This window comes from Mangifera indica, chromosome 6 (genome assembly GCF_011075055.1).
Source record: "Mangifera indica cultivar Alphonso chromosome 6, CATAS_Mindica_2.1, whole genome shotgun sequence".
In the NCBI taxonomy this organism is placed as follows: domain Eukaryota; kingdom Viridiplantae; phylum Streptophyta; class Magnoliopsida; order Sapindales; family Anacardiaceae; genus Mangifera; species Mangifera indica.
In genome coordinates this window covers 18,460,174-18,474,987 of record NC_058142.1, presented here as the reverse complement: position 1 = coordinate 18,474,987, position 14,814 = coordinate 18,460,174, and the positions used below count along the sequence as shown (strand labels likewise).

The 14,814-nt window shown below is 33.6% G+C and overlaps 2 protein-coding genes across 4 annotated transcripts; both read right to left on the bottom strand.

Moving 5' to 3' along the window:
• Positions 1-517: 517 nt before the first annotated feature.
• Positions 518-3,430, bottom strand: LOC123218044 (polygalacturonase QRT3). The gene is made up of 3 exons (XM_044639242.1): positions 2,858-3,430; positions 2,539-2,775; positions 518-1,720 (listed from the first exon to the last, which is right to left on the bottom strand). Exons 1-3 carry the CDS (start codon positions 3,080-3,082, stop codon positions 653-655), a joined length of 1,530 nt encoding a protein of 509 aa, XP_044495177.1. The 5' UTR covers positions 3,083-3,430; the 3' UTR covers positions 518-652.
• A 2,978-nt stretch (positions 3,431-6,408) lies between these two features.
• On the bottom strand, positions 6,409-12,983 carry LOC123219259. 3 transcript variants are annotated; one of them, XM_044641102.1, is made up of 8 exons: positions 12,908-12,983; positions 12,110-12,224; positions 11,567-12,015; positions 10,839-11,024; positions 9,943-10,050; positions 9,392-9,595; positions 7,406-9,309; positions 6,409-7,161 (listed from the first exon to the last, which is right to left on the bottom strand). In XM_044641102.1, exons 2-8 carry the CDS (start codon positions 12,204-12,206, stop codon positions 6,624-6,626), a joined length of 3,486 nt encoding a protein of 1,161 aa, XP_044497037.1. In that variant the 5' UTR covers positions 12,207-12,224; positions 12,908-12,983; the 3' UTR covers positions 6,409-6,623. The 3 variants fall into 3 exon arrangements, with proteins under 3 accessions (XP_044497037.1, XP_044497038.1, XP_044497039.1); XM_044641103.1 differs by lacking the exon at positions 12,908-12,983 and having other exon boundaries at positions 11,567-12,011; XM_044641104.1 differs by lacking the exons at positions 12,110-12,224; positions 12,908-12,983 and having other exon boundaries at positions 10,839-10,999; positions 11,567-11,703.
• Between the last annotated feature and the right edge of the window lie 1,831 nt (positions 12,984-14,814).

Here is a 14,814-nt window from a genome sequence, read left to right as displayed (position 1 = left end):
GAGGTAGCCCAACTTGATTTCCAGTCAAGGCTTGATTTTGTCGAGTCGTTGTAAAGTATGTTGGTAGATCCATTTTCTCAATTGATTTTTCACAACTTTTTATTGACAATGGGGGTGGCTTCATCTTTTTTGACTTTTTCTGACAATCCCCTTTTTTTATTGTCTCGGACAACCCTCATTCTTTCTCTTTGATAGCTTATTCGACAACTTATTATTATTTTAAACTTAAATTAGATTTTTTTAAATTTAATTTAAGCTCGAGCTTGAGTCAATCATTATTTGGGTTTGATTTGACTCAAATTCACCCTACAGTACTTACCTTAATTTCAACTTAAAACTCTTTCCAATAAAAATTTATAAGGATTAGCAAATTATTAAAAATATTAAAAGACAAAATTTCAACGAAGCTCCATTTATGAATAAATTTTTGTTATAAAGTTTTTGATCTCCTGCAAATGTAGGATATATATATCTGGACGCTTGATTATGCATATCGCATCTGCAGAAAAATGTGAGCTTCAAACAAATAAAAGCTGAATTTTATTATTTGGGATTTATATTGATATGGTCCATGAGGAAATGCGTATACATGTTGAACTCTATTCACAGTTATGAGGCAAGATCTCCATGACCAAATCAATTGAGCTAAGCTTCAATTTGTTCCTCCTTGATTCACCGTAACGAAAACGTTGCCAGGAATCGCCTTATTGGACTCGATCACGACCTTATTCGCCGACACATTCCGGAGAACATGGTCAGGGAAGGAACTGTCACTTGTCATTAAAGAATACTGAACATTGCTTATAAGATTAGGAAATAGCAAAACTGAACTAAAATCAACTGTCCAATTGGTTCCATTCCCCTGCATTGAGCCTCTTCCAACTGTTGCTTTCAAATTCATCCCCTTAACATTGTTCCTATCCACCACAACTTGATCAATTTTACTGAAGGCTCCATTGGACTGATCTAGTTGAACTATTCCAACCCCATTATCGCTGCCAGAAAACATGTTATCGACTATATTGACCCCGTTCACGATGCCATTGATTGATTTTAGAAGAATGAATGCATCCCCTAGGAAGAAACTGCTAGAAATATCAAGCTGGACAGGGTCCTCAGCAACAATGCCAGTGTAATCCATGTAGCAATTAATTATTCTGGTTTGTGTCAATCCTGGAAGCTTTAAATAAATGCCAGTGCCACCAAAACCTGTGGCCTTATTGTAGCAATGGACCCCAGAAAATGTGTTGGCTGGACCTGAAACCATAATGCCTACAGCAGCTGAGAAAATTACAACATCAGTGACGGCGTTATCATTCCCCATCAGGTTAATTGCCGTGCCCGAGAAGTTCCGTTCGTCAGGATCACCACCGGCAGTGATGTGCTGGCCAAGAAATGAGTTTCGGATGTAAGTTTCATGGCCACTTTGGACCAGAATGCCATTGGTTTTGAAATGGACAATGTAGCAATTGTCAATGCCAGTCCTGAGAGAATTTACGACCAGAATGCCTCCACCCCTGAAGCTGGAATCTAGCATAAGGTCTCTGAGGGTTACGTATTCAAAGTTGTAAGAGGATCCTGAAGCAAGCACCTGAGAAACAGTTGAAGTTTGATTGATTTCTTGTTTATTGGCTGAAGATGATGAAGTTGCTGCTGATAAATCAATTAGATATCCATCTGTAGGAAAATTGTCTGAGGCTGTTATTGTTCCTCCATGAATCTGTGACATTACCAACAAAAAATGTATAAAATTTATGTTTTTGACCCATCCAAGGTTTACTGGCTTTGTGGTTAGGCTTCGTCCCAAATGGGTTGTCAAGCCAGGGAAAAACTTTAAAAACTCTACATAATTCTGATTCTTTTCTTTGAAAGGGCTTTTTTTTTTTTTTCAAATTGTGACACAAGTCTTCAAGGATCAGCAAAAGGCTGCCATTTCATGCAAAGCAACAAGGCTTTTAATTAAAAAGCTTAAGGGGAACAATATTGGAATCATTTCATTCACATGAAACACTTCTATCTGTAAGTACCTGGAAACTTTAAAGAAAAACTTGGCCAATATATCCAACTTCTATAATTGGGATTAGTTGATGGGCACCACCTTATACAATCTGGCAGATTTTGTTGACAAATCTCGGGAAAGCCACAACCGAAAAATTGGTTATTAGGATTAGATAGTTTCAAAATCATATAAATCTCGTATCAGAAGTTCATACTTTTTAAATTAGGATTAGATAGTTTTAAAATCATATAAATCTCGTATCAGAAGTTCATACTTTTTAATGTCATATCTAAGTCTAATATTTAACATCTTTAACATTTAGGTTCTATGTGGACTCTTAAAAACAGCCTGGAAATAACATATTGTTGACCTGTCTACATGGTATTATTTATTAGAGCGATATCGGTCCCTTTCAAATTTCTTTTTATACCGTTCCCTTTGTACAACAACTACGTAATTTACCGTCTAATTTATAGGAAGGCATGACTTAGATGAAGTTAAGTACAAAATTGAAAAAGTTCCAATGGTAGAGGGCCTACCATGAAATTCCCTACACCAGCGGCCGGCAACCGTAGAGGCTTGCTGATTAAATAATTTCCACCCTCAAGAAAAATCTGAGCTCCTCCAAGATTACTAATTCCCTGTATCAAAGTCCCTTGACTGGTTCCATTGCAAGCGTCTGATATTGCCTTCAGGATTGCCTCTGTGCTGTCTGATTTCCCAGAAGGGTCAGCACCATATGATGTCACACGATACACTCTTGGACCTGGTTTTTCCTGGGCATCATAAAAAATGGACATTATTGTCAAGGCACACACTTGACCAGGCACAAGCTAAGTTATGTTACAATATTCAAACCTGAGATGGAGGAACAAAGCTAGAGGCAGGAGCAGGAGAAATGGAGGATGCGAATTCGCCGTGAATGAGCGAGTTTTTAAACTCCTGCATTCGGAGCATTTGTTCATGAAACCGGGCACCATGAACAGGAATATCTTCAGTATCCTCAGCAGAAACCTGAACTCTGAAATCCAAGCAGGCGAAAGCCATTACTATGGAAAGAAGCAAGATACCTGGTTTAGCCATAGTTTCGGATTTCCAGGCCTACTTTCGAGAGTTTCCGAGGCCGGAGTTTTTCACTTCCAGGGCCTACTTTCAACAGATGGGCAACATTGGAGATAAATTTATACAACCTGGAAAATTTTACCAGAGAGAAAAGGGCATAGAAAGAGAATGGGTGAACTAAGATTTCGTGTGCAAATGATAGATAAAGAGTTTTGGGTAGATATATAAATGCTCATACGCTTGACACTAGAATAATTTTGGGTGTTTTTATAGATGACATGACATGGGGACTGGCTGCCTATGATGAAAGCTTTTACTGGTTGAAAATTAATTTTCTTAATTTCCTGACGGGCAAGGTAAGCAGTTAACAACTTTTACAAGGAAACAAACAAAAAACTTTGATTTTCAACAAAAAACTTTGATTTTCTTGCCAAAACCAAAAACTTCATAAGAAAATCTTCCAGCTTTGACACTGTGTGCAGGGTTCAATTACAAAACCTTACCAATAGTTTTCCTGGTTTAAGGAATCAATTGTAAAAAAGAAACTAAAAATCATATTATATCTATTTTGATTCACTAAAAATAAGATTACGTCTATCAAAATCGATTTTATTTCAATATATATTTATATTTTTCTTTATAATGAATTAATTTACTGATGAATTATTACTTTTATACTTATACAAGAAAATGATATATTTAAATATATTATGAATATCATTCACTAAAAAAAAAAATTGGACTTTAAAAATCAACTTTACCCTTAAAAACTCTTTATTATATTTAATAACTTCTCCTCAACACAAATGACTCTTTTTATTATTTTAATTAAACTCATTTCTAAACACAAATTACTTCTATCAAAACTTAACTTACCATTCAATTGTCTTACGTCTTCAGCACAATTAATACCTCCCACCCTTCCACCTTTTTCTCCATTACTAACTCTACGCGAGTGGTACAATACACCTAGTTATGTTATCTACATCCAAGTCAATTTAACATTTATGTAGAAGCTCTTTTATCTAAAAACCAGGTAAATTCAATTATTCTTACAATCTCTTTAACGTGTCAAATCTATCTCCTACAATGATGATATTACGTTTTAATTTTTCTTTGACTAAAGGTAGATAGCAATCAAGACCTACTATTCTGAGATCACTTCTGATAGAACTGAAATTAAGTCAATTATCTAAATTCATTATACTAGGGATTAATTGTGTTTAACTATATAATTATGTTATAATTCTCATTATAATCCTCTCTTCTTTGTTCAATAAAAATAAGAAAATATTATCACTCTACCAAATTTCTATTTAAATACCAATAACATAATAGTGAATATAGATTTCTAAGTAATAAGCCGAACCATTTTAAATTTGCACTCTATTCATAATTTTTGAACAGCATACACTTAATTGCACAATACAATTTACAATTCTCAAATCAAATTCAACCGCAAAATCAGAATTTAGCAGTTGCCTGATTGTTTTTTTTTTTTTTTTTCACTTTGTTAGATACAGTAGGAGTAGGACAGACAAGAATTCACGAGATAGGATTAGCAGATTCCAAATTTGGATGGAGCCAAGCTGCATCCAACACAATGCTTCCTTTGTCACCATTCTCACTCAGTTGGGATCCATATTTTGATGCCAATCACTACCTATTCAACTAATTTTATCTTTCTAATCAGAAGCATGATGTAAATTAGGTTACCATATTCCTAATCAGTGTTTTAATAATTCAACCTGGAGATGACAACTTTGACTCTAAAAATAGAGTTCGTTTGTCTTGCTTCATCTCATCTTCTACAAAGAGATGATTTTTCAATATAAGCAAAAAAATAGATAAGGAAAAAAACAAAATAGAGCACTTAAAAACAAGGATGAAAAAAAAATTGAGAGAATTATTCGTATTAAATAAAGAACAAGAATTTCTTATAATTCCCATAACAAGAATGAGACGGGAATAATCGTCCCCCTCTTGCCCCACCCCTCTCCATTGTCATATCTAATAAAACCAGACCTTAACACAACCAAAGACTTGGTTCAAGTATTTTCCGAATCCAATTAGTCAGATAAATTAATAATATGACATAAATTCAATTATGTCAAGACTCACATTAGAAATGGCCGCCAAGTCCCGATATGGCCAACCAATGCAAGTCCTGGTCCGAAATTGTTTACACTTAAAGAATATATATATAATAATATTTCTTAATATAATAATAAAAATAAAAATAAAAATAAAAAAAGATAAATATCACATGTGGTTGAGTAAGAAAGAATAATAGATTTGGAGAAACAGAAATGAGAAGGCACGGAATGTTTTTTTGTGGATTCAATGATGCTGTTTGTTGGCTAAAATTAATAATTTTATATGATTTGTTGCTTCATTTTCAAGAAATATTTATTTAAAGTGCAAAAAGATTACTTCTTTGCTTGTGGTTTACAACACCACCACTATTCACATCAAGATGTTTCTATTATAAAATCATTGAATTTGTGCAAGAAATCATCAAAATAATTTTTAATTTTGTAAGCAATTTAGCCTTATTGTGTGGTCGAGTAAATAAACTATTTACTTTTTTTAATTTAAAATCACTTAATTATATAATGACAATTTATTTATACATATTAATACTCACTTATTTATATATGAAATACTATATAAATGAGTAAATCTATATATACATATTTTTTAGTAAAAAAATAGGTACATATAAGATATATCATCATTTGTCTAGATGTTATTTTATTTTTAATTTAAAATTATATAATTATATCATGATAAATTTTGTATATATTAATTTATATAATTAAAAATATGTATGCATAATTTTATTGAACACAATTTTATAGGAGAGAGTTGGATGATAATATAGATAGGAAAAACCCATGTTGGGCTCATATGACTGAGAAGAATAGCCTAGTTGGGGCCTATTAAGGCTCAGCTGATGAGCTAATTGGGTTATTGAGGCTCAATTGGGCTCACTTTGGGTTGGATAAGCCTCTTTTGGGCTCAGCTAGGTGACATTAGGCTTTATGGCTTAGATGAACCCCTTTCCAGCTCAGTGGGCTTACTTGAAGCTCAATTAAACTCATTGCTCAAAAGTGCCCTGTGTCACATTAGGAGTTTATCAGGCTTAGATGACAGGGATGTATTGCAGTGAATTCAAATTGAATCGAGTCTAAGTAGGAGCTGATTCAAACTTGACTCAAATCCAAAAAATCCAATTCAAGTGATGAGATCATCAAGAATATGTAAAAACGCATTAAAGAAAAAAAGTTACTACAAATGACAATGAAGAATTACCAGAAAAGAAAAGTGACCAAGAAAGATGAAAGTTGTCAAGAAGATGAAAATCTTATTAAATTCAGATGGAACAAAATTTCATGGCAACATTGCCAGAAGTTGCAATTCAACCAACTTAAAGTTCCAACTTCAGTTTAACAACATACAAAATTAGAGCTAACAACCTGGTGTCAATCCCTGATTCGCATAAACCTTAAGAAGTCCACAGAATATATATATATATACATAGAAGGTCAGAAACAAAATCTCACTTTATAGTGAAGAGAGGTTCAGCATTCAAGGGGAGAAGGCTCCAGTAAGAACCTTGGCTGTCAATACAACAGCTATGCCATTTGATCCTGTAAGTACCTACTGGAAATTGTGAAACATCAAGCAAGCAATTTGAGAACCCTTGTCCTCTGTCATTTGGTTCAATCTGCACAAATGTATTTACAGTCCTAGCATTATTATCAATATCGGTATCCCCAGCACGCTTACTGTGATTGATCTTTTGAGTGCACTCTGTCACGTACTGGAACAGCTTTTCATTCATTTCTACCATGTTGTCCTTTTCCCAAGGTTGAGAACTCTGAGGCATTTGTCTATTGTTTTTTCTATCTGAAACAGGATTCTGACTGCAGCATAGGATGCAGTAGAACTTAGTCAGCCGAACTGGGAGGTCTGGTGGCACATTTTTCAATTGGAGACAAAGATTTAGTGATAGGTGGAAGCCTGTTGAGATGAATATTCCACCGAGGTTACTCGTGCCAGCACTGGAGACAAAGAGCTCTGAACCAAAGCATGGCCTGAATTTTAATGAAAGAAAAACAAGATCATAATGCAAGCAATCTAAAATCCACAATGAATATCAAGTCTAAACATTTTCAACTTCTTCCAAAAATTTTGAAAAAATAGTGATTTATCTTTACTTAAATTAACTGTTATCTACTAGTAGATTTACGAAGTGATTGACCTCATTTTGAAGAAGTCTGTTCAACTAATTCTCTGCCATGAAAAACATCTGTAAAACGAATTGTAAGATTGACATACCTTATTTTGAATAGGTACTTGGGAGCTCGGAAAGGGATGCACATCCATTTCAAAATAATGTTTGACAGAAGATGGATGCCATCCTCAGCAACTTTCGATAGATTCTCCTCATTATGCACATTGTTTGCCTCATTTTGCAGGCAAGCAATGCCAGAAACAGCATAACTACAGATGTCAACAATACCTTTAACTTCACTACTATCAGTTAGTCTTTGATTTCTTGATTGCAAGTGAAAACAATTCCTGGACTGTTCACTGGCCTCTAAAAGCATGCAGAGTTTCGCACAGGTCTCTCGGTCTAGATTCCACAATCTCCCAAGTAAATTTTGTATTAGCATTGCCTGTGAAAAGTTCTGTGTGCCTTTGAGATCACAAGTCATTAGATTCCCATAGGTAGGAAGTAAATGAGAGTAAAGAGCAAATCCAGTGCTAAAGGCCAATGCTGAACAACCTAGAGCAAGTGCTTGGAGGAACTTTGAACTCTTTCTGTCCATTCCAATGAAAGATGTGGCAATTAGATCGAACTCCTGTGATAGCCTCTTAAACTTATAAGATTTTTGAGTAATTTGTTGCAATGATTTGAGTCTCTCAACCATCAAACTTTCCCCAGCTTGTGAGTAAGTAGTAATGTTGTCCTGTTCTGATGGGAAAGAGCTCAAAATTCCAAATATTTCCACAAGCACTTCAAGAAGCTTAGCTCTTAGAGTGAAAAACCATATCTGAAAACAAAATGATTTACCAGATGTGCAAGTGCCTTCTAATGTTCTTCCTGCAGAGCCACAACTCTTGTAAGCTATCTCAAGTGCTTGACTAAAATTAAGCTCACAGATATTTCCAGTGGTATCCTTTCCAGTTTCACACAAATAATCCTTGGAAAGCATGAGATGAAATTCTTTCATCTCTGGACAATCAAAAGAGAGAGAACCTTTCTTTGCTAAGAGAAGCCGCTGGTTTATCATTTCACAGTGGGCCAACTGAGATAATGATTTTAACCAGCAACCATAGGTATCAGATTGAACTTTCATAACTAATTGCCCAAATATAAATGTGGCTGTGAACCACACTCCTCGACATGCTGCATATATTCCAGTTTTGTAAGCAGGCCAGTAATCCCCCTTCGCTAACAGCCTCTTTGCAAACTCAAGGGTACAGAGTTCATGCTCAATAAAGTAATTTTGACCAAAGATATGTGAGTTTCCTTCAACTCCACCACCTCCTTCATTCCTATTAACCATGCAAACCCAGATGATTTGAGAATGAAACAATATAGAGTAGATTGTGTGTGTATAGCAATTAAATAAATTGCACTGACGTACACACTCAACCAGAAGCTTTACTTTATCAAAGACTTGGTTATGGAAGGCACCAGTTTCATTCAGACTCTCTAGGCAGGAGACCACAAATCTGCTCACAATACACACAAGCTTTGAAGTGACGGCTTCATGACTTTCCCTATTGAACTCCATAATATCATTAACTGCTAAATCTGCTTGCTTACCAGACATAACGTTGTTATAACTATTCACAAGATGCTCAATAAATGAATAAATTTTATCCAGAACAAAGACACTGATGTCTGGATGTTCTCCAACAATAAGATAAAGAAGACTGAGAAGGTTTTGGATGTCTTGAAATACTGTAGAATTAAACTGGCACAGATCTGACAATGGCTTCACCAGCAAGGTGATTTGATTCATAATTAATGATATAACCTGAGAAGGTAGAGGTAAGGTATCCATTTCTGTTATTCTCTGAAACCTAATTACCACATCTACCAGGATATGGATGGCATGGAGGCTCCTTGACAAGTTTGTAGATTGGGATGCATTATTAACAATTCTTAATAGCTCAGCAAATTCATTCATGTCAATGGATGCCAGATTGGATGATGTACACAAAAAGATCTGCAAATTCCCTCAGATGAATTAGTAGGCCACAATTCTAACAATACAAAAACAAAGCTAACCACATGAGTTCAGGGCTGACCTTATGTAGAATTTGTAGAGCTTCACATTGCATGGTTGATGGAAGTTCAGGATTATCTGTAATGATAAGTAATGGTTTAATCACACTTGCACAGATGAGAGATTGACATTTTCCCTTCGAAAAAATAAAATGGAGACATCTTAAGGCAGTTGCTTGAGTACGGAGAGATCTTTCACTATTAAGAAGCAATAAAAGAAAATCCACCTGCATCCATATAGCAAAGTTAACAAAACGTTCTCAATTTGTACTTTAAAAGGACAAAAAGACAGCAAAATTTCTGCCCAACTTGTCACCAATAACAAAGTTAAAACTCTGAAGGATCAAAACAGAGATTTAAGGAAACATATGGGGCAGAGAGAGAAGGGGGGATACAAATTTTAATCCATCCAAGCAAAATGGACTTAGTCTACAGCTTTTTGCTCTAATCAAGGACTGACATATGGAATCTAGGACAAATAAAATAAGCCTTTTGGATATGTTGAGAATAAGATAGGCACGAACCCAAACAGTAGCCCCCTGACTAGAACACACGCAGATGAATAAATAGATACCTGTTCAGAAATAAGAACAGTAGACTTGTAAGATAGTTTTGAGAGTGAAGCCAACATTGCAACCAAAATATCCTCTTCAGGACAGTTGACAACCAGCTTTAGACCTGCCTGTGTGAAGCTGATGATTAGTTGATATTAGACATAGAGATTAGCAACCATGACCAATCATGGAACCACATAAATTATGAATGATTCTACCAATGCAAATAGAAGTTTATTAAAAATATTTATGGAGTATGATAAGTTTCCACATATTCTATAGTTTGTCATCATATGACTCTTCTACAAGACCAATAGTACACATTACTGGTTCGCTCTTAAATAGAAAATTTTTCATAAGATATTCATCAATTTACTCAACATGCTCTAAAGAAGCATCCCTTTAAATGAACGCTTACCTATATTATTGGTTTTAAAGAAGAAAAACCCAAACACTTGTAGCAATTTTGCAACACTTCTATTACTTGCTCTGGTATTCTTCCAAAGCCTAGCCAAGGCCAAGCAATATTCTCACTACTTTTGGGTATTATGATTAAGAAAAGCATAATTTTGTATAATCAAAGATAAGTCAAAATATAAAAGTTCAAAACATCTGAAAATGGAAAACAGTTATTACTCTTCATATGAACTAATATAAGATTAAAGTTAAAATCTATAATGATGTGAAAAATAAATTCTACATTGATGTACATTCAAGATTACATGTATGCAGTTCTCAACTTCTAACATAGAAGAAAAATTTTAGAGCTTCCATATCGGTTCATAACATCCCATGCATGTATTACTACCATGTCCCCTTTTTCACCTATAACTATGACAAGAATATTCTTTTACAGGGAAATTTGCATATGCAATTTTATCTGAGGGTTAAATGGATTCAGAGAGAGTCAAGAAACCTTGAAAGCTCTATTTGCATTAGAGAATGTGCACCCCATTTTTGCAAAAGCACGCACAGCAGCTAGCCTCACAACTGACTCTTTTTCAGAAGAAGTCACCATATTAACCAGCATCTCTAACACAACAGATGAGAAGTCATCTGCTAGCTCAGAAAAGCAACCTGCAGCAAACAATGATGCTCTTACCTGTAGAATAGAATCTAAGTTCGCAGATATTTCTGCAAAAATACTCATTTAAAATCATTAAAAAAAACAAGGCAACATGCGTAGGCTAACAAAAGGATGGGAGAATAATTTTTTCTGTTCCGCTTAACGGTTGGTTGGGTGGCAGAAACCAATTGCCATCTATATAACTATATGATGATAAATTTAACAAGTGTCTCTTCTCTAACATTAGTCATGTCAAATACAACATTTTAACCTCATTCAGACAACTTTCCATTGCTCCCAGAACGATAATATGGTTAATGACATGAACACAACAATACAATCTGCAAAAGCCCACAACGTAGTGGAACTAAATGCAAATGCATATATTTTTACATATAAATACACAATATGCATAGCAAGTAATTTTGATAGAAAAAAAATTGCCAACTATCAATAAGTTAGAAATTCTAGATTTTATTTTAAAAATTTTCATATAAAGAGAATATTTATGATGATAAAAATAATTTTAAAAAAAGAAAATAGAAGCATTTTAACAGTAGAAAGAATATTTCACTGACCTCCAAGACATTAGAAGATACCAAGCTGGAAAGTACCAAGTATCGTATCTGTGCACTGTCTTTTGCAAAATCAGCCCAACAACCAAATAAGACTAAAGCCAATGCTCTCGACTCTGCATCCCCAGAGTCAAAAACACTCTTAACTCTTTTCAACAGTTCTAAGTGGTTTTGTACCCTAGACTTGGATAAAACCCCATTCATTTGTTTATTTTTCTTCTTGTTTCTGCAGTGCTTGAGCAGTGACAAGAAAATCCTGACAATGGTGACCCTAGTACGTTCATTTCCCAACTGAAATGAATCAGCAAGGCGTAAAAAGATAGTATTTGCAAACAGCCTGTCCTCTCCTGGTACCAGACCAAACATGTTGTAAACTACCATTGTACTTTCTGGTTCTCCACTCCACTGCTCCAGTCTTTGTCCAATTTGATATATTGCCTCAATACATCTACCTGATTGCACATCAGTATCAGAGTCCAAAAGTATTCAAATTAAAATCCCACACAAAATAAACATACAGTTATATAGGAATACTCTAATTCTCACCAGGATTTTTTGAGCGCAGGGCCTTCTCAAGCTCAATGCTCCACTCCATGGCACAAGCAGTAGAATTTCGCACCATCACTGCTTCTTCAAAACCCATTTTCAGATTCTAACACCTCTGTAAATGAACACGTTTTATAGAGATGTAATTAGGATCGCGATACATGTTGGGTAGAAGTGAAACTCTTAACACAAAAATTATAAAAATTCATCAAAAGTTCTCTGCTCCCAAATAAGTAAAACTCATAACATGTTCAACATATGCAGGATTGCCCTGTCTTCACACTCTTATTCCAACTACATTGTAATAAAAACTTCTTCATTCCCCTTAAAAATTTCATCTCTCACATGAATTTCCCATTACAATATTGAAGTACACAAAAAAAAAAAAAAACCCAAAATTCATAACAAAAAATTTGGTATGGAGAACACCAAATGCAACTTCAAGACTACTCAACTACTCAAAATTTGAAAATCTCACAAGAAGAAACTAATTCCCAGTTGTAAACTAAAAAAAATTCATACTATAAAATCCGAGAAACGCAAGAAAAGCTCTCTTTTTTAACCTTCTTCTTGCCCTCTTAAACAAGTGTAGAAAAAGAAAACATCAAACACAATACATGCCCTTTGAAAATCCATTTCCTATCATTCAAATAACAACGTTTCTGACATCCCAGATGTTAATCACCCAATAAAATAACACGAACCATAAAAACTCCAAGCAAATACACAGCTTGATGCAATAAATTGTGACAAATTCTTGAAAAAAAACAAAAAGCAATAGAACATCGCCATACTCACTGGTACAGATCTTCACTGATCAACTCGCTGTCTCCCTTCTCTCACCTTTCTTCACTCTTTTCCCTCGATTTTCTTTATTGTTCTCTCGGGCTTGTTCCTTAAAAAGGTCCCGATGTGCTCCTTTTAGTTTGGGCCTAAGGCCCATAAAACAATATTGGGCTTTAGGCCGAAGTTCTACATGTATAAGTAATTGATATTTTCTATTTTGAAAGAGTTTTTTCATTTTAACTATCAATTATACGTAAAATTATTTCATATTAATAATAAATATTAATAATAATTGTTATAATATAATTAAATAATATTTAAATTTTAATTTAAAATTATGTAATTATATAATAATATATTATTATTAATATTAATTATAATTATACGTGATTTTATTACATTGATACAAAATGGGTAATAGTTTAAAAAAAATTGCAGATATAAACTTATTTTAATAGTATGATTATCCTGTACTTGTGAGGTCAAACAAATGGCTAATCTGTGCCTTAGGATAAGCACAAACAATAAACAAAAATATAATTAGATGATATAATATGTCGTGGTGCTGGGTGAGTATGAATATATACAATAATAAATAAACGAATTGTCATTTGGTAAGATTCCTGGAACCCACCAAAGACACTCCAAGTCTCTGCTAGGGAAATAGAAGGGAGCAAGCAAGACGGGAGCTTAAGATTGATGTCTAATTAATATCGTTGTATTTTATCTTATTGATAATTTTTTTTCTTTTTTAACATTACTATTTTAATCTTGAGTGAACCGAACTTAATCTAGAACTATCCCTTTTAAAGTCTAATCGAGCTTATTGATTCATTTTTAGGCATAATTTGATTCAAATGCATCCTTATCAAATTGAATTGTAAACTTTTGGAGTAGTCCAGTAATCTATAATTTACTATGCTAACGCACACATGGTTGAACTATACACATTTGTGTAATATTGCATAGATTTATGTGATATTGTTTGATCGTTTTGACTAGATTTTAGATAGTTTCTATATCAAAAAACCATCAGAGAGGGAGATGCATAAAAGATTAATTGTCAAAAAGCTCAAATGAAAAAATGAAACCCTAACAAGAGAAAAATGTAAATTTTCAAACTTTTAAGTAAAGAAAACTTGTTAGTTTTTTAAACTAAACGAGGGTAAATGAGATGTAATTTTATTTATTTTAAGGTTAATAGTAAAATAACGATTTTACCCTTATAATTAACAAAAAAATTTAACTGAAGTTACATGATGAGTGAATATTTAAGTTTTTAAAACTTCACACTTAAGTTTTCGGAATTGGATTAAAACTTGAGTGGGAGTAAGTCTTTTGGCCATAATATTTTAATACATATGGTTTCTAGTCAATTGCTTTCTAAGTGGAAATGAATTTTATGTATTATATTTGTAATGCCAATGCATATTCTTAAACTTTAAGCTTTACCTAAGTATTCATGGTATATAATAATGTGGCTTTTGTTATCTAAAAGTGAAGACTCTTACATACATACAAATTTAATCAACAAATTTCCTTAAATTCACACCAAGTTTTGTTATAAGAAAACACCAACTTACAATAATTAATTTAAAATAAATAGGTGCAGCATGATCCACATGAGAAAGATATACCCGACTTAAAATCTGGACAAAACTGATTGATTTTATTAATTATTAGTGTCAAATTTGATTTGAGTCATAGTTAAAATCTATTTTAATTATTCGATTGAATTTGACTTTGGTGAATAGTATCAAATTGTCGATTAGTTTCTAGGTTTGATAATTTGATTGTTCAACATTTAATATATAGTGATTTATTTAATTACAAAGAATCTCACTTAGTGAAGACTGATTTCTAAATTGATAAACCTTAAAAGAGATTAACCCAACATTATTAGGGTTTCTCACTTCAAT

Coding starts and splice junctions, on each gene's coding strand:
- LOC123219259 (XM_044641102.1), bottom strand. CDS start 12,206: ATGGGTTTTGAAGAAGCAGTGATGGTGCGAAATTCTACTGCTTGTGCC. Junction 12,016..12,109: donor CCTGCGCTCAAAAAATCCTG/GTGAGAATTAGA, acceptor ATGTGCAATCAG/GTAGATGTATTGAGGCAATA. Junction 9,596..9,942: donor CTGTTCTTATTTCTGAACAG/GTATCTATTTAT, acceptor ATATGGATGCAG/GTGGATTTTCTTTTATTGCT.
- LOC123218044 (XM_044639242.1), bottom strand. CDS start 3,082: ATGGCTAAACCAGGTATCTTGCTTCTTTCCATAGTAATGGCTTTCGCC. Junction 2,776..2,857: donor GCTTTGTTCCTCCATCTCAG/GTTTGAATATTG, acceptor TATGATGCCCAG/GAAAAACCAGGTCCAAGAGT. Junction 1,721..2,538: donor CTGGTGTAGGGAATTTCATG/GTAGGCCCTCTA, acceptor GTAATGTCACAG/ATTCATGGAGGAACAATAAC.